Here is an 18,760-nt window from a genome sequence, read left to right on the forward strand (position 1 = left end):
ACCTGTTGAACTTGTAGAAGTGTACACCAAATTTTTTACCCATCTGATCATTGAGTCCACTGGTTGGGTATTTTTTTTTACCAGCCTCCTTTGAGGAAGGTCCGTTAATGACGTAATTCAAATTTTAGGGTAGGGGAGGGTGTCTGACATGTAGTAAAACTGGAGGGGTATGATGGATGAGAGTTGGCTGAAAATTAGAGATGACCACTTCTTCTAATACATCAGCAAGTCTTTATTTGTTTTAAAATTATAACATTTTAAATATTCGTTTTCATTTATTTCAAAATCTGAAATAAATGTTCTAAAATAATTTTAAAAATGTTTATCTACTATTAGCATGGTCTTGTCTGTTTTATTTTTCTTGTAAACCATAGATTATATTCAAGTGTTTTTTGCCGTGTGTGCAGTTCAACTATTGATTAGGTAGTATTGATTAAATATCGATTTCATATTTGAGACGAGCTCGTATTGTAGACTACACGTGCTGTCACACGCTATTCAGTTGTTGGTGATGGCTGTTGTCACGCAATTAAAAAAAATTTGATCAAATCTTAAGTTTAATTAATGTCTTGTGTTAATCAACTCTATGAACCCATGTCATTGGCAATTTTTTTTTCTATTAAAGGGAGATAGTCACCCCTTGTTGGTTTACTTTTTAAAAAGTTATCTCCCTTTGTTTGAAGGTGGTCTGGTGTAATAAATTGTTACCTTATCAGATACCACCCGCCTGCTAAAGGTATTTGCATATCGTCTGCTGTCGCGGGGAGCTTTGATTTATACAAGTCTCTTAAGTCCAGCAGTCTATAAAATTTGAATGACATAAATTTTGATATTTTTTTTGTTTGACCTCACGGTTTGTAGTAGAGAAGGGTTCGAGTGACTTATAAGTTTCAGTTGACTGGATGACTTATGAGGTTCTGTTGACTGGATGACTTAAAAACGTCGTCTGGCTGTTTATAGCATGGTAGAGCAGGGCTTTAAAATAGGTTTGCTTTTTAAATTAATTAGCTGTTGTGAAGAAATTATGACAAGTTAGAGGCTCATTTTAGAGATTAAAGAAAAACAAGTCGAGTAAAATATAATTACTCTTGTTAATTTGTTTTTGTACCGCTTATTAATTCTAATGTTTTTTTTTTTTTTTTTTTTTTGCTAATTAATTCTACGAAAGGAAAAGTAAACCGCATTTGGGGAGAATCGTTCGCTAAAAATTACTGCATAAATTCTAGAAATCAAAACAAAATAAGTCTATGTGTGTTTCTTTTCTTGAATATATTAAAATGTTAAATTGTAAGTTGATAAAAATATAAGCTAAACGCTTTCATACTTTTCTGAAATGTGTGGGCTACCGTCTGGAAAAAAAATCAACATTTTATATTTTTTTACCATTTTCTTTTCGTTTTGTTTTGTCGAGTCTTGAAGTAAATTGAGATTTGTTACCCTTGATGTCTATTCTATGTATTCATGGGAGATAATTAGCGCCATTTTCCTTGTTGTCCTCAATGGCAATACTTTAGGATTTATGTACTACCGCCGTAAACGGATCCAGATTTTGGTATTAAAGTAAGGGGGCATCGAATTTATCAGGTTATAATGTTCAGACAAGTGTCAGATATTGCATTACCTTACAGTATGATTATTGCCTGTTCCACATTACAGAATAATTATTGCCTGCTCCACATTACAGAATAAGTATTGCCTGTTCCACATTACAGAATAATTATTGCCTGTTCCACATATCTCAAACACTTAACTTTGATCACATAGAGATATGCATCTCATAACTTTTATAGTGCGTTCACATTTGGGAGAATATGCATCAAGTTCTGAGACATTTTATTCTTAAGTACTTCACGATTGATTTTTTTACCTTCTCGTATATACGAAGTATAGAGAAAGTATTGTATTCGTGCACAAAAATCACTTGAAATTTTGACAATTTTCACCGTATTACACCTCAGTCCTTCATCACATCCGAATATAGAGGACTTATTTTAATCGGGCAAAAATTATCAATCCAGATTTATCAAAATTAAGAGGTTTTATGCGTAATCCAGTCTGAAAAACTGGGCTTTGCAATTCTGTCCGTATGTCTGTGTGTGTGTGTGTCTGTCTGTCCGTGTGTAAACACGATAACTTGAGTACCGTTATAGCTAGGTTGATGAAATTTCATATATAAGTATTTTATCAAAATCGTAGATCCGTATCAACTTTTGAGCGATTTCCGATAACCGGGAGTGGAACTTTTTCTACTTTGAATTTTTCAAAAGCCTATAACTTGAGTACTATTTCAGATAGATAAATGAAATTTCACTTGTAAGTAAAAGATCTAATTCTCTACCTGGTGTTAAATTTTGAGTAATTTCCATTGACCGGAAGTAGTAATTTACGCTACTTCCGATTTCTCAAAAAACTAATATAAATTTTTAAAGTACTAATAATATTGCGCACTATTATGCACTTTTTTATTTGGCGTTCAATTTGTGTGCAATTCTTTTGTCTACGAGATTTTATTCTATTTTTAAAACTTTAAGTATTTAAAATGGATTAAAAATCATGTCTATAGCCCGAGTTCCCATCCCCTGTTGTTTTATATAAGAATATTCGAGAAAGTTTAGGGGAGATCACTCCCGGTTTATTTAATACATTTTACACCTTCATGTAAAATGCAGTTTGTAGCAAATACGACTAATTTTTTTTAAAAAGTCTATTGATGTCATCTCGTAATTCTTTTAAATCTAAAACAATAAATAAATATGCACATCAGTAATGGGTATCTTCTGTTTCGCCAGATCCCTCAATGGGGTCACATGAATCACTGAATAAACCCCACAGCTCCTCGATCCCATACCAATGAAAGAAGTGAAACGTTGATTAAAAATCTTTAAAAACCTGTCTTTAAAATGACGTTATGGTGGTACATAATATAATGACACATTTATTTTTATTTTTATTTCTATTATACGTGATAATACATCAGAGAAGAGAATTTTTTTAAAAATAATGTGTGTGTGAATTGAGACGACGTGAACACGGTAATGATGAGTTATTTTACCAATGGTTTACGCGGCAGCTTAGATGGAACACGGCAACTGGCACCTGACTAACACACACAAAACATGAAACTTTAAAGCCGTGTTTCCACAATCTTATTTTGTACACATTTTGTACACAGCACCTGGCTAACACACACAAAACATGAAACTTTAAAACCGTGTTTCCACAATCTTATTTTGTACACATTTTGTACACAGCACCTGGCTAACACACACAAAACATGAAACTTTAAAGCCGTGTTTCCACAATCTTATTTTGTACACAGTCCTGATACGGGAAATTTATTTTCAAGTCTGCTGCAGGCCGTCAAAGATTGTTTCATTCCCCCCCCCCCCCCTCCCCGATTGTAGAGTGGTTTTTATGATTTATACGTGTCATAAATCGGAGCAGGGTTCTGATCAAGCTTGAAGTTTGGATTAATTTTTTTTTCCTGTTGTTAAATAAGGTTTGAAAATGGTGTCACATGTGTCATATAGATGTGTGCTGGTGTGTCGTGTCTGTATGCTTGTGTTTATGTTTGTTGGTGTCTGAATATAATTTTGTATGTGTGTTGGTGTGTCTGTATGTTGGCTTGTCGGAATGTGGGTGTGTCTGTGTTTGGTGTGTCTGTGTCAAAACATCACAACGCCCACCTTAAGGCTTATAAATAACGAAGCCCAGATACATACAAGTCCACAGCAAGTTTTCTTTAGATGTGACCTTGATACTGTGTGTATCATGACCTTGATGCCGTGAATATCTTGACCTTGATGCCGTGAATATCTTGACCTTGATACTGTGGACATCATGACCTTGACACTGCTATGCGTTGTACTAATAAAATTAATTAACATGTCTATACATCTCTTTGGCCGACTGTTTTATCTTACCATCATAAAAATCCCATGAATCCATTACGTGTAGTGTTGCTTTGACTAATTATTTAACCAAACAAATGTAATTTTAATTCCGAACCATAATCCTGACCCTAAGTCAAATTGTGTGCAGTTGTGCGTTAAACCAACAATGTTGTTAACATTTAAATAACAAAATAACGAACATGATCTGGAACTTCCACTAGTTACCGGTCGTGGCGACACATTTTTTCTGGTGTCACCCGGTACGGTAACCGAGGGTGTTAACCCTCTTTCTCCGACAAATTTTTTGCAGTTGTCAGTTTGATGTCACCCTTTTCCCCTACTTTTTAACCCCCCCCCCCCCCCCCCCCCCCCCCCCCCGTCCCCACCTTGTGAAGCTAAAGGTTACCTGTTCTTCTCTGATTACATTACATTGCTGATGTCTCTCACGCAGGTACAAGGCCTAATTCCAACAACTATGCGATAAATTTCTTAGTAAACAAAATCAGTGCCGGTGTTTACACGGAAATGCAGGGCTGACATATAAAGGAAATGTTGCCATAATCAAGCTGTTATGAAGTGTCTTTTCGTTTTCTTTCAAATGTCCTTATCAGGCAGAGATAAGGGGCTAGTCGGTCTGTTGTCGTAGATAGAGACACAGGGAGAGACAGTGTAGGTCTGCTGTCGTCTGCTGTCGTTTTCTGTCGTCTGCTAGGCGAGGGGGGGAATTTAACGATAACAGCTTGACTAGGATAACATTTTATTGTCAAAATTGTCAAATTGTCATTCTTCCTGGATTACATTTGCCAGATGTCATTCTGTCTGGATAACATTGTATTGTCTGATCTCATTCTCTCTGGATTACATTTTATCAGATGTCATTCTCTGTGGATTACATTTTTTACAGTCGTCATTGTGTCTGGATTACATTTCTAGCCATTGTGAGTTGATAACACGCAACTACTTTAAAAATGTTGGGTAGTCAACCAGTGGTTTTAAGTTTCCCCTCTAATTCCGTTAATTAATTCAATAATTAAATGACTGGTTGTTTTACGTTCACCGGATCAAGGTCAAGGTTATTATTGAATTAAGGTTTTTATTTCTTCTTTTTTTTATTACAACTTTTATTTTTAAACTATTTTCATGGTGTTGTTAATAGACACTCGTGTCAAGGAGACCCATATATAAAGTAGAACCACATATAAAGTAGACCCAGATATCAAGTAGACCCACATATCAAGTAGACCCACATATCAAGTAGATCCACACGTATAAAATAGACCCACACGTATAAAATAGACCCAGATATAAAATAGACCCACATATAAAGTAGACCCACACATATAAAGTAAGCCCACACATAAAGTAAGTCCACATATAAAGTATCAGCCATATTCGCGTTAGACTGACTACAGATAAAACATCCTGATCGAGAACTTCCTTATAACCGTTTGAGGAACTGAATGACATCAGGAATTGAGGTGTGATTCTAGGAAATGGAACTGGCAGATTTAAATCACGCTCAATACCAGGACTAGTACTACCTCTACAGACCCTAATCACGATGAGCAAAGATTATCTAAACTTTATTTCACCCGACGACCTTCACCTTTACACATCTTTGACATCCCTGAGGCCGGTGACACAGAACAGACAAGGGTTAGGGCTAGTTATCGTGGTTGTCATTTCTACTTTCACAAATTTATATTCCGGCTCAATATAGGTGGGGGTGGGGGTGGCTTTGACCAAGGGTTATGACAGAAACGGTCGTATTATACTTAGCGTTATCATATCCCCTATCCAGACAAAGTTAGAGGCGAATCGGCGCCAGTCTGGAGCCTTAGATCCCATCGTTACCTTGGTCTCAGCAGGTAGTTCACTAGTACTGTACAGTCTGTATGTTTTAATGTTGCTGTTCCGATGCTATAACACGCAGCTACTAAATATGTATAATGCTTTTTACGGTCGTCTAGTTACATATGTATGTCTGTATGTAGGCTACTAATTTGGACGAATATTTTAGGATGAAACTGTTTTAATGAGGATTTTAAAGTGGCGATACATGAACACATTATACACTCCTGAATACATTATTGACACCTACACACACACCTGAACACATTAAAGACACCTGAACACATTATTGATATCATAACACATTATAGACACTTGAACACAATATTGACACCTGAAAAAGTTATAGACACCTAAACACACCATAGACACCATAACACCTGAACACTGCTCAAATCTAAAACCAAAATGCTCTTTCTATTATCACACCCGTCTAACGTTGGCCGCCCCTCCTTCAGTTAATTTTTCTTTAATCACCACGCTTTCAACACGTCTAATAGATTCGCGTGTATCTTCGTCAAGAACAAATAATCTTGCGGGAAAAGAAAACCTTGTCTCACTATCTTAATAAATAATGAACAGCTAACGGTACAGCTTGTTCTAAGGTGCTGAAAGTTTGCGGATATTTTTATCTGAAAGTTATTTTTAGCTTTATCTGGGGAATCCAAGGTCCAACTTGAGAAGTGTGAAAAACATGTGAAAAGTGCCAAGAGTTGAGTTTGATTTACGCTGAAGTGTTAGCAGATTTTTGCAAATACCAAACGCCCCTCCCCCTCACTCCAAAACCCTAATTTGTTTTTTATCGGTTTTCGTGAGTAGACTTAGATTTATCGTGTTACCTAGTGGGGAGGGGGGGGGGGGGTTAAATTGATGATATTTTTTTATAATTAAAATTAGACAAAATGCGTTGGATCTCAATACTTGTGGTTAGCGGGGGGTTAATACTTATGGTGGATGTGGTGGAAATATGTGCTGTTGATGGATTGTATGGATTGGGTGGGAATATGTGCTCTACCGCTCATATAATGTTTGTAATGTTCACCACTTTACTTAATTCTGCCACTATTGTAGTGTTCTTGTGTATTTCATATATCTCCCACAAGTGTGTTAAATAGATATATTTTAAAAATCAGGCGTAATCATAACCTTAACCCGAAAAGTGACCTAACGGCCAATCGATGTCATAACCTAACAATAAACGCAACACTAATTATATCCTTAATCCCAACTCTAATGATAACATTTCAAAACATTTTATTGTTCTTGATTATGACTCTGCAACCTTGTGAAAAACGAGGGTTTTGTATGTTTTAAAAATAAATGCCAACTTTATTGTTAAAAACATGTAAAATATGTAAAAAATTATCCAGAGGTTATATTTATTTTAAAAATGTGTTTAAGTTCGGTAGGATGGTTTTAAAGGGATGGTTTTTATAGGGATGAAGTATAAGAAAAAAAAGTATGGTGACTGTATATAACGAGGGGTGAGAAATAGAGGTTTGCCGCGGGCGTCGTGTTGGTCCACTCCATCATTACCAACTCACCGCGACAAAAACAACACACCAGCAGATATTCCCGTTCGTATACACACACACGCACACACACACACACCACACACACACATGCATGTCATTCCCCATGCCTCAGACACATTAATATTTATTTCTGTAAAACTTTGAGCTAGTATATCCAGGGGCCAAGAGTTATTTTTGTCACTGATGAAATAGTGTCGCGCTGATTACTTCCCCTGAGTTGTAGGCTAGGTTTTCTCCCTTGGTAAATTAGGGCAATCCCACGAACCCTACAGTAAATATAGAATTACTAGGCTGTAGTTTGAAGCTAGTTCTAGTAGGTGGGTGAAGTTTGTTTAAGTAAACGCCTGCACCGTACACAAGTCAAGCATGCACTGAAGTGGTTTTAATTAAGGATCCGTTAATTGGATTTTTAAAAAAAAATAAGTTAAAATTTTACAGATTTAGTTAAATGTGTCTTTACAAAGCTGGCAATATCAGTGTTTCTACGTTTACATAATTCAATCTATCCCCATCCCCACACACATATACATCTACATACATACATACATATAGATATACACACATCTACTTTATTTATTCTCTCTTCCCCGCCCTTTAAGCACTGCCTCTTAATACCATACTATAACGATTGCCTTTGTTCAATGTTATGTTACTGCTGTATAATTTAACTTTTTTTTTAATCTATTTCCAGTATCGGCAAGATAAACAACGCCCCGACAGATAAAAGCGGCTCATCACGTGGCCACCCCCCACCCTCGGAGCCCCCCTGGTCGCCCTTTGACCCGCGACAGCCCTCGCGGCCCCACGAGCGTTACCATGACAACTACTGGCCATCCACCCATGGCCAGCCGCCCAAAGACAACTTCTCCGGCATGAACAGACGCCGCTCGGATGGTCAGTATCTGTCCAGCTCGCCCAGCGGCCACCACCAGCAGCAACGCCAGCTGCTCGTCACGACCAAATCCTCGCCCAACCTCGCCAAGCCGGACGTGCACGAGGAGGATGAGCACGTCTCGCCGAGGGCACCGACTCACATAGTCTCCACAAAGTCCAGCCCCAACCTGCTGGACGACCTGGGCGGCGAGTCCCGTCACCTGGACCTCGACCAGCGACTCGTGGCGCCCTCTAGCATGACCCGGTCCTCGTCTGACTACAACGTCAAGCAGGGGATGTACACATCTAACTCGGGGAGGCCGTACAACCCGGATATGTACAACCCGGATATGTACAGCCCGGATATTTACTCCCCGGATAAAAAACTCCGGCACTCGCTGCCCTCCCACAGCCTCCAGCGCTACCAGCCCGACTACGAGAACGTCAACACCCTGGTCTCGGCACCGTTAAGGAGCGAGAAGATATCCGAGATCGACGACATCGACGAGGTGACCGGCAGGGACAGTAACCCTCAGTCCCCGGAAACCAAGCCTTACAACCCGCTAGGGGGCGCGGGTCTACCCACCCGCGACCCGGCCAGCCTTAAGTACATTAAAGTCAATCAAAACCACGAGAAGTATCCCTCCTGGCCGGTCACAAAACCCAACGGCGCTTCCGAGCAGACGCAGCCAATCAACACGCGAGCTCAGTCCATGACGGACAACACCAACACAAGTAAGGAGTTTCCTCAGAAGCAAAGGCTGGCTTACACCCCCGGGCTCCGGCCCTTGCAGGAGAAGAACAGCCCCGTGGCTGAGAGAAAGGGGGACGACGGGAAGGGCAGGAACACCAGCGACCCTGGGCTCAAGTCCGAGTTTGTTTACGATAACCTCGGCCGTGTTATCAGGCGAAAGTACGACAACAACGAAGACAAGTTTGAGGAGTTCTACAAAAACTCCGTACCGGGATACCCGCCTCCCAAAATGGATCCAGACGGACACAACTTCGGGGATAAGGAGTACAATGCCCCCTCCCCTCCGGAAAGAGAAACCAAAGGCATAGACAAACAAGAGTTATCGTCCATGTTAGGGAACATCGGGGAACAGGGCTCTCAGAGGGAACCAGGTCCACGACCAGTAGGATCTAGCCAGTTCCTCTCCAGCTCCATGCAAAACGTCCGCCCGTCGAACCTGAACATTAAAAATGAGAATCTTCCGTACGGACAAAATACCCGAGTGGATTCTGGAACCAGCCCGCTGGATGCCAGCCCGATGGATAAAAACTTTCAGTCATCCAGCCAGAGGGACAACCGGTTTCACTCGGACGCTCTGCGGCCAAAGTCCTGGCAGGATCCGTACAAACAGTCGCCGCCATCTTGGCAGGAGAGGAACTATCAGGATTTCCGAGAACCCAAACAGCCCACGCCAAACTCCGCTCCCAACAACCAAAGTCCGGGCTATTCAAACCTCAGGTCGTCCTACCCTTTCAAGAATGACTCTGTTGCACACAGTGAAAGACCGGCAGAAAGTGCCGGCTCTCCCGGCTTGAATGTTTCTCGAGACAAGCAACAGCCCAGTGATAAAAATAGACCGTACATCGTCAAATCAACGCCTTACTACAACACTAGCACCCAGACCGAGATGATGCCTTACGCCATCAAGATGTCCAACCCGTCTTCTCTTGCCTCCAAGCTGAGAAACGCTGAGACACAGGTGGGGGAGTTCGGAACGCAAACTTCACCAAAAAGTGCCGACGACAATTCTAAAATGTTCGAGGAAAAATCAATCCAGGCTAGAATGTCTCGAGATTTCCAACCCCCTGACTCCGAGTTTGATAGGAAATTTCCTAAAGATGGGGGAAAGACTGAGGACGTTTTCAAATATCCGTTTGTTTCCAAATCAACGCCTTTCTCCGGCATTCAAGACATCCAGGCCAAATACGCCACGGATGAGAGTCTGGATACCGGAACGGCCAGTGCCAGTAACAAAAACGGGTTCTCCAGTCTTGGCGACAACTCCGCGTCGATTCTCCGTAAACTCTCCGAGGAGTTCTACGGCAACCGTCTCGGCATGATGCCGGAGAAACGGATGTCTTCCGCGTCGTCGCAGGAAGCGTCACCAAGACCGGACCCCGCCGCCAACATCCAGCAGCCGGGCATGCGCGAGGCCGAGTCCTACAGCAGTGTGGTCATCCACCACGACGTGGCCAGCGGCCTGTTCGGGCGAGACGACTTCGGTTCCGTTTCCAGCATTGCAGATTCTACGGCGTTTTCAGAGCCCAACTCGAGCTTTAAGAACAATGAATCCAGAACGAGACGCAGCCTTGACCCCATTTTTACTAGTCAGAAAGCCAGGTTCCAGCAGCATGACCCGAGGGTGTCGTCCTCAGTGTCCGGGTTGGGTCACCACAGAGAGTTAAGTGCCCCTTCTTCAACCAGCTATAACCCCCTTGTTGGGAGCCAGCTGTCGCCTAGCACCAGCACAAAACCCTACAACTTTCCCGTGAGAAAATCTGCGGACGCTGCCGTCTTCTCTTCCCATTCTAAAAGTGGCTCGTCAGACTCCAGGTCCACCAATAGCGGTTCTATAACTAGCACTTCCGAATCTCCGATTGGGCCTGGTGGTCAGCTGCCGAGTTCATCGACCTCTACATCCGGTCAGCCAAAACCAGCAGATGATGTTCAAAGGAAGCGTTTGGACTCGGACTCTGTGTTCGTGACGGCCGAAGATGACCTCCCGGATTACGAGTTCAACCGGAAGCCGTCGATGCGGAAAGCGTACGGCATCTATGACGAGACGGAGCGTCTCATATCCCAGAACAAACTACCAGCCAAAGCCAGTGACTCCGCGTCGCAACCCGACGGAAACACGTACGTCCCGATGTCTCGCGTCAGTAAATTCTCTGACTCCTTAGGTCTTGGCCTGATCCAGGAAGAGTCTGACAACCCGAACCTCGGCGAGGATCATTCTTCCACGGTAGTTTCCGGTTCTGAGAAACTCAACTCGGGAGTACGGACGCCCTCGGAGAAAGTTGACGAGAAGAAGAAGTACCCCTGGCAGAACGAGGCGTGGCTGAAGAAGCAAGCGGACGTCTCTAAGATGAGCAACCTAAAGAGGACGACGTCGGAGCAGATCCCCGTCATCAAAACAAACGCCAGCTTCAAACTGTCCAGCTACGACACGGACAGCGGACGGTTCCAGAACCCTGACCACGCCAAAATCCGGTCATTCCCAGGCCCCTCGCCGGCTTTCATCAACTACAAAAACAACCAGCCTGCGCATGCGCGGACCCACTCTGAAGACCTGAGCCAGAGCGAGTCGGATCTGAAGCGGCGCCAGCAGCAGGCACTCTTGTCCTTCTACCAACGTAAGACCCACGAGCACGTGCATGCGCGTGATTTCTCCACAGACTCGTCCATGTACGAGTCGATCGAGAGCACAAATTCATCCGAGTCCGTCGCGGACATCATCTCCAAGGCCAACGAAAACCTGGCCAAGAGCGCCCAGCGTGTGGACAGCATCCGGCGGTCAAACTCATCCTCCTCCCGGGGTTCCGCGGATTACATGGACATGGGCAAGTCCGACAACCGGCTACGTCGCGAGACCGAGTGGAGTCGGCTCCGGTCCTCCGGCTCTCTGAGATACAGCCCTGATCATGACCGGTACAGCCGGTCGAACAGGAGCTCTTTCGCCTCCGAGAACCACTATGAGGACATCAGCATGTTCACCCAGTCGACGCGCAGGGATTCGATCGCTGAATCCATGGATATTGTAAGTTTAGTTTAACAATATTAACAGTAGCTTTCTTATGGGTAACATTTTTTTTAGTTGCGAAACGGGTTAGTCTTTCTTTTAGTCTGTGTTTACTTTCGATGGTTTATTTTTAAGTTTCGTCTTTCTTTTACATATTTTAGAGAATTTCCTCTCTAGTTTGTACGTGTGCGGGTTTTGTTTTTATATATAATAAAAGTTTTAAAAACTATACCATCCCCTACCCCCAAAAAACCTACCCCAACCCCGTTTTGTGCTATATGTACACGTCCCCCAGGCATTAAAATGTTCACTATTTAGCGTAGTTAATTTTTATTTAATTAAATAGTCAACACAGTTAACATTTTAAATTGAAAAATCATGTTTTTTAATACTCCAATAATATAAACCGAACAAAACCGTTTGTGATTTTCTGATTCAGACACTTAAGGGAAGTAATAATGAAAAGCAAACTTTCAGCTTCGTTTTAATACCAGTTATCTCGCTTTACACACTAGTTACCCTTTTGAGAAAAATCGTCCATGTGAATGTTTGTGAGACATTGGCTTCTTATAAAATCCACGAAATAATTTTTTTGAAATTGTTACCAGATACATTTTTATTGCGTGAACATTTTTTTCCTGAAGAGTAGTGTTAACGTTAGTTTATTCTAATTCATGTTATGTTTTGTTTCTTTCGCAGAATGTTGATCCTAGCACCGCTGAGTAAGTCTCACTTTTTTTATCTAACCTATGATATCTTCAAGGGTAATGTTAGTTCTAGAAACGTTATAATCATTTGCATTATGAAGTTCTAGAAACTTTATAATCATTTGCATTATGATTGCATTGTGGGATTTTTTTTCCTACTGAATTGTCGTAACACTTAGGGTTTTTTTTCTTATAAACTACGGCAGTTGTAGTTTGTTTGCATTTAGAGTTATTAATAGAAGTGGATATCACATTTCTACACTTGTATTGATGAATGAGTAGTTTGATTGGCGTTATTTAAATCATTATATTCAATGAGGTGGAAGTGGGGGGGGGGGGGTGTTTTAGTTGTGTTCAAATCGTAATTCAAGTTTAACTTTGAGTTCGATATTTTAATTATAGGTTTGTAATATTTCAATAAAAGTATTAATTACCTTGCGTATTAATTTTTAGTGGCCAAAAAACTTTTAACAGCAGGACAAGCTTTAATTATTATTTTCAGTCTGTTTTATTGCATATGCAAGAACAACAACCGGTACACCTTCTACATCCGGTTTCTAATATAACTCAAAACTTCAATCTACGTTCGGTTCTTATTCTAACTTTGCTCACAGACATAATTTACACTGACAACGTTGAACAGATTAGATGTTTACCTACTTAAATAGGTCGAACTGGTCATTTTTTTTTAAATCCCCACATTAAACAATTCTTTCTTTCCATCTTCAGCAATCTCTACTAGCTTCTAAACTTGCTTCTTTGCATAATTAACTCGCACACACACACACACTCGTGTGAGAGTTCCCACTCCTGTACTACGTACTCACTCCCACACAGATCTAGAATAGATCTCGACTGGTTAATGAATCTCACCCTCTGCTTCCCACAGTCAATCTCGAGCGTACGGTAACTCTCTCATACTGACCTAAATCTTCGTACATAAATGTAGGTTATCTCCCTTCCCCATCCCATCGCTGTTGATTTGATCCTAAAATAACTCAAGACTATAACAGTACGTTGTTTACCTTTTAAGCTTACTTATAATAATTGCATATCGTATTGTATATATATATATATATATATATATATATATATATATATATATATATATATATATATATATATATATACAATGTCTAAATCCATATACTAATGCACATGTAAACAAGCTATGTATACCAGCAAAACGTTTGATAACTATGTTGGTGTTGTTAGGGTTACATTATAAGTAGAGCTAGCAATTTGTTGAATGACTCATATGGTTGTGTAACCCTTTTAGACAGGCTTCCTATATAATTAACTACACGTAATAAACCCACGACCCCTAGTCATCAACCCACGACCCCTAGTCATCAACCCACGACCCCTAAGCATCAGCCCACATCACCCTGAGATCAAACCCACAACTCTCACATATCAACTTCACGACCCCCACACATAAAACTCACGACCCCATAAATCAAACCCACGACCCCATATGTCAAACCCACGACCCCATATGTCAAACCCACGACCCCATATGTCAAACTCACGACCCCATATGTCAAACCCACGACCCCATATGTCAAACTCACGACCCCATATGTCAAACCCACGACCCCATATGTCAAACCCACGACCCCATATGTCAAACCCACGACCCCATATGTCAAACTCACGACCCCATATGTCAAACCCACGACCCCATATGTCAAACCCACGACCCCATATGTCAAACCCACGACCCCATATGTCAAACCCACGACCCCACACATTAACACCACAATCCCCCACTTATCAACACTACGACTCCGCATATCAACACCACAACTCCCCCCCCCCACACACACACACGTCAACACTACGACCCCCACACATCATCACCACGACCCCCACACCTCAACATAACGACCCCAACACATACACTGAATTCATTAACCAGCGAATTCCAGAACATGAGTTGTGAGGTGGGGTGGGGGCGGAAGTGAGGAAGGAAACAGTTTCTGTGTGTGTTTTGATGCTCGTATTTCTAGCACCTGTAGCCTGGAAGTCACGTGACTGGCCACACTCTCCCCTTCCCACCCCCACCCCCATCCCTCCCTCCCTCCACAGTGTGAAGTCATCGACGGTGTACAATGTGTTTGATTGTGAGCGGTGAGCATTGTTTGTATAGGGGAGTGTTCTGTTTTATGCTGCTGTAGTCTTCTTGTCTGATGCTCTTCTGACTAGGCTGTTGCCTGATCCTGTTTTCATAAGACTGTTGCCTGATGCTGTTCTGACTAAGATTTTGTCTGATGCTGTTTTCATAAGGCTGTTGTTTGATGCTGTTCCGACTAGGCTGTTGCCTGATGCTGTTTTCATAATGCTGTTGCCTGATGCTGTTCTGACTAGGCCCTTCTTTGCTGCTATAGTGCTGTTCCTTGGTGAAATTATACGCCTGTGACCAAACAGGGTTCCTCATGTTAATGTTATTTAGTGATGTTACAGCAGACCATATGGGATATATGATCTTCGTTAAATAACAGTAAGGATAAGTAGTCAGTCATTTCATATGTGTGTTTTTTTTTTGTTACACTACAATTTGTTTGGATGCTTGCATGAGGTAGCTAGTTTAGACAACATCTGGTAGTCTAGATAAGAATCTAGTAGACTTTTACTTAGAGAGTGCTTAAAAGTAAAGAAAGTACACCAAAGTAGATGTATACCTGTTTATATAGAAGTTTACTAGAGTAACATGAGTATAATTTACCAGTGATCAGTTCCAAAAACCAGACCCATCTATTCTGTATGGTGATATTTTCACTGATATAACTTTATTTTCTATTTTCCATCGCCAATACTGACGTTAAGAATAGGTGTGAGAAACAATTGAACCAAGTTCAATGTCGAACTAACAAAGTCTATTGTTATCACTATCCACATAAGTGAGATAAGGCTGGGTGGTCGCCCTTGGTGACTGGGTCGGGTGAGCAAGAAATGAAAGGGAAACAACTGCTACACATCGCTGCTATCAGAGGGTAGTGTGCTTCATAGCTGATTTGAGGGGCGGTGTGGATTACGTCATCACAACACAGTAATCGCAACATGCTTGTTACCACCCCCCCCCCCCCCCCCCCCCCCCACTACACGGCCTCTGTGTGGATTAGTCAACCGACTCGTTATTGCCGTTAGATCCCGTACCCCGTTAGGAATGACGGTGTTCTTGTGCCGTTAGCGGTTAGGGTTCTTAGTCTTTTGTCCTTACAATTTTCTCACACAAGGCGCTGAATGCTTTATAATTGGATATTTAACTCACGTGAGGGAAAACAAATGCGGCTGGGCAAAGTGCTGGACACACCTTCATACGCCGAGGTCACTGAGACAGATGGACTCTACTTCATCTGCCCCATGTATCTTGGGCACGAACGGGAAAACATAGTAATGATGTGGGGAGGGCATGCTCCTAACAAACCTGTTTCAGCTGATATATACTGTAAGTCTAACAACAGGATATAACGTTGTATAGAGAAAAAAATCGCTCATTAGCTCTTGTCAGCATTTTAACAAGCAGTGGTTTGTTGACATGCTGTCATAGCTATAAATAACATTAGAAGTGAATCGGTAAAATCCGATTTCGCCAAGTTTTCAACTTGGTGTGTCCGTGTTGACAATTTGGCCGACCCCGCCCGTGTTTGTCAACAAGGACTTGGCACAGCTCTCTCTATCTGGTCGTATCCACCCAGTCTCTCGCCCCCCTCACATCCTCCTACTCCAAGCAACCTTTACTACTGGACCTGGTCGTAAATTCCAGAAGTAGTGCGTCATCCGTAGATTAACGACGTCTTGTCCTGTCGTGTGTAGAGAGTCTATCAGTGTCGTGACACATGGAGGGGGGTGCTTTGGTCCTACAGTTGTGTCCTGCCGCTGGAACTATTTCACTGACGTACCTAATGTAAGGGGGAGTCTTTAACTGACGCACGGGACTATTTCAGTGATATAAATGTGTTAGAGGAGTCAGTTATACAGCTGACTTGTGTTGACTGACGCACTGGACTATTTCAGTGATATAACGCTGTGCTAGAGTCGCTTACACAGCTGACTTGTTGAATGGGACTATTTCAGTGATATATAACTGTGTTAGAGGAGTCAGCTGACTTGTGTTGACATTTTTCTGGTTGAGTGACACACCACATGATATCACCAGAGACACTTGAACCACTGGTAAGCGGGAATATGTCTGTCTGATTTATTGAAAGAAGTTGTACTATTTTAGTTATATTTATCAGAACTTTAATTTCACTTACACATACACACACATATAGGGCATATATATATATATATATATATATATATATATATATATATATATATATATATATATATATATATATATTTATATATTTATATATTTATATACAGAGAGAAAGAGACAAAACAGTCTCTAGAATAGTCCACAAACTTTTGTTCAAGAATTTTTAATTCTTGAAAACAACCCATGGCATTCCAGAAAATGTATAAGTCAGCCCCCCCCCCCTTATGTGGGTATATTGTATTTAATGAAACGGTATTGATTTATGCCAACCTTACAAGGATATATTGTATTGTAACCGTGTTAATCTATGCCAACCTTAGATACATATATTGTAAGGGTATTGATCTATCCCTATCTACGCTTAAATTTTCGATTCATCAAATCGTCTTATCGACGGAAGGTTTAAAGCGATTCGTGACCCTAGTTGAACTACACCATACACTATAGATCTACTCTTTATCTAGCGACTCTAAAGGTGCGCAATACTTAAGTCCCCTGGTGCGTACCAGCTTTATTTATAGCCTCCGTTGAAGGCTGTGTCCGGCCGTTTGTTTGTCTGACTCCGTGGAATGCCGTGGTCAAACATGGCCGGAGCGTTGGATGTCGGACATTTCGTCCCTCTGAACACAGTTTAATTCGGGTTAATGTTTTAATGCTTCAGCTAACCCTAACGTGTTGGGGGTGATCTTTGTTGCTGAGGGTTAAGTGTGCGTCATCATCTATGTGCAGGATGGGATGTGTCTAATGGACCAGGTGTAAAAGAGGACTAGAAAAACAGGAATATTTACCTGTTGGTTTCACAAGTGACAAGTCTGTTTGTTGACAGTCTACAGGGATGAACGGTTGACTTGTCCACCTAATCCCCTGATATTAGGCTAGATTAAACAGGTCATGTGGAACCAGGTGAGGTGGGAGTTCAGGTGATAGAAACTCAGTCAACCGTGAACCCCATAGTGGAGATAAGATAGGTGTGTGTTGGCTTGACCGGTTGTGAACTGGTGGGGGTTGGTCAGTCAAGATGTGGACTGGTGGTGTGGGTTGGTCAGTCGAGATGTGGACTGGTGGTGTGGGTTGGTCAGTCGAGATGTGGACTGGTGGTGTGGGTTGGTCAGTCGAGATGTGGACTGGTGGTGTGGGTTGGTCAGTCGAGATGTGGACTAGTGGTGTGGGTTGGTCAGTCGAGATGTGGACTGGTGATGTGGGTTGGTCAGTCGAGATGTGGACTGGTGGGGGTTGGTCAGTCAAGATGTGGACTGGTGGTGTGGGTTGGTCAGTCGAGATGTGGACTGGTGATGTGGGTTGGTCAGTCGAGATGTGGACTGGTGGGGGTTGGTCAGTCAAGATGTGGACTGGTGGTGTGGGCTGGTCAGTCGAGATGTGGACTAGTGGTGTGGGTTGGTCAGTCGAGATGTAGACTGGTGGTGTGGGTTGGTCAGTCGAGATGTGGACTGGTGATGTGGGTTGGTCAGTCGAGATGTGGACTGGTGGGGGTTGGTCAGTCGAGATGTGGACTGGTGGTGTGGGTTGGTCAGTCGAGATGTGGACTGGTGATGTGGGTTGGTCAGTCGAGATGTGGACTGGTGGGGGTTGGTCAGTCGAGATGTGGACTGGTGGTGTGGGTTGGTCAGTCGAGATGTGGACTGGTGGTGTGGGTTGGTCAGTCGAGATGTGGACTGGTGGGGGTTGGTCAGTCGAGATGTGGACTGGTGGTGTGGGTTGGTCAGTCGAGATGTGGAATGGTGGTGTGGGTTGGTCAGTCGAGATGTGGACTGGTGGTGTGGGTTGGTCAGTCGAGATGTGGACTGGTGATGTGGGTTGGTCAGTCGAGATGTGGACTGGTGGGGGTTGGTCAGTCGAGATGTGGACTGGTGGTGTGGGT

General features: G+C 42.4%; 1 protein-coding gene across 1 annotated transcript in view; it reads left to right on the forward strand.

Moving 5' to 3' along the window:
- Positions 1-5,454: 5,454 nt before the first annotated feature.
- LOC131956450 (serine-rich adhesin for platelets) overlaps positions 5,455-18,760 on the forward strand; it is a 72,974-nt gene continuing 59,668 nt past the window's right edge. Inside the window, exons 1-3 of the mRNA XM_059320892.1 lie at positions 5,455-5,549; positions 7,971-11,922; positions 12,604-12,626. Coding sequence (XP_059176875.1) covers positions 5,455-5,549; positions 7,971-11,922; positions 12,604-12,626 — 4,070 coding nt within the window. The remainder of the gene's footprint in view (positions 5,550-7,970; positions 11,923-12,603; positions 12,627-18,760) is intronic.

The sequence above is a fragment of the Physella acuta genome, unplaced genomic scaffold (assembly GCF_028476545.2).
Source record: "Physella acuta isolate Inbredline_101_S28 unplaced genomic scaffold, ASM2847654v3 ptg001150l, whole genome shotgun sequence".
NCBI lineage: Eukaryota > Metazoa > Mollusca > Gastropoda > Physidae > Physella > Physella acuta.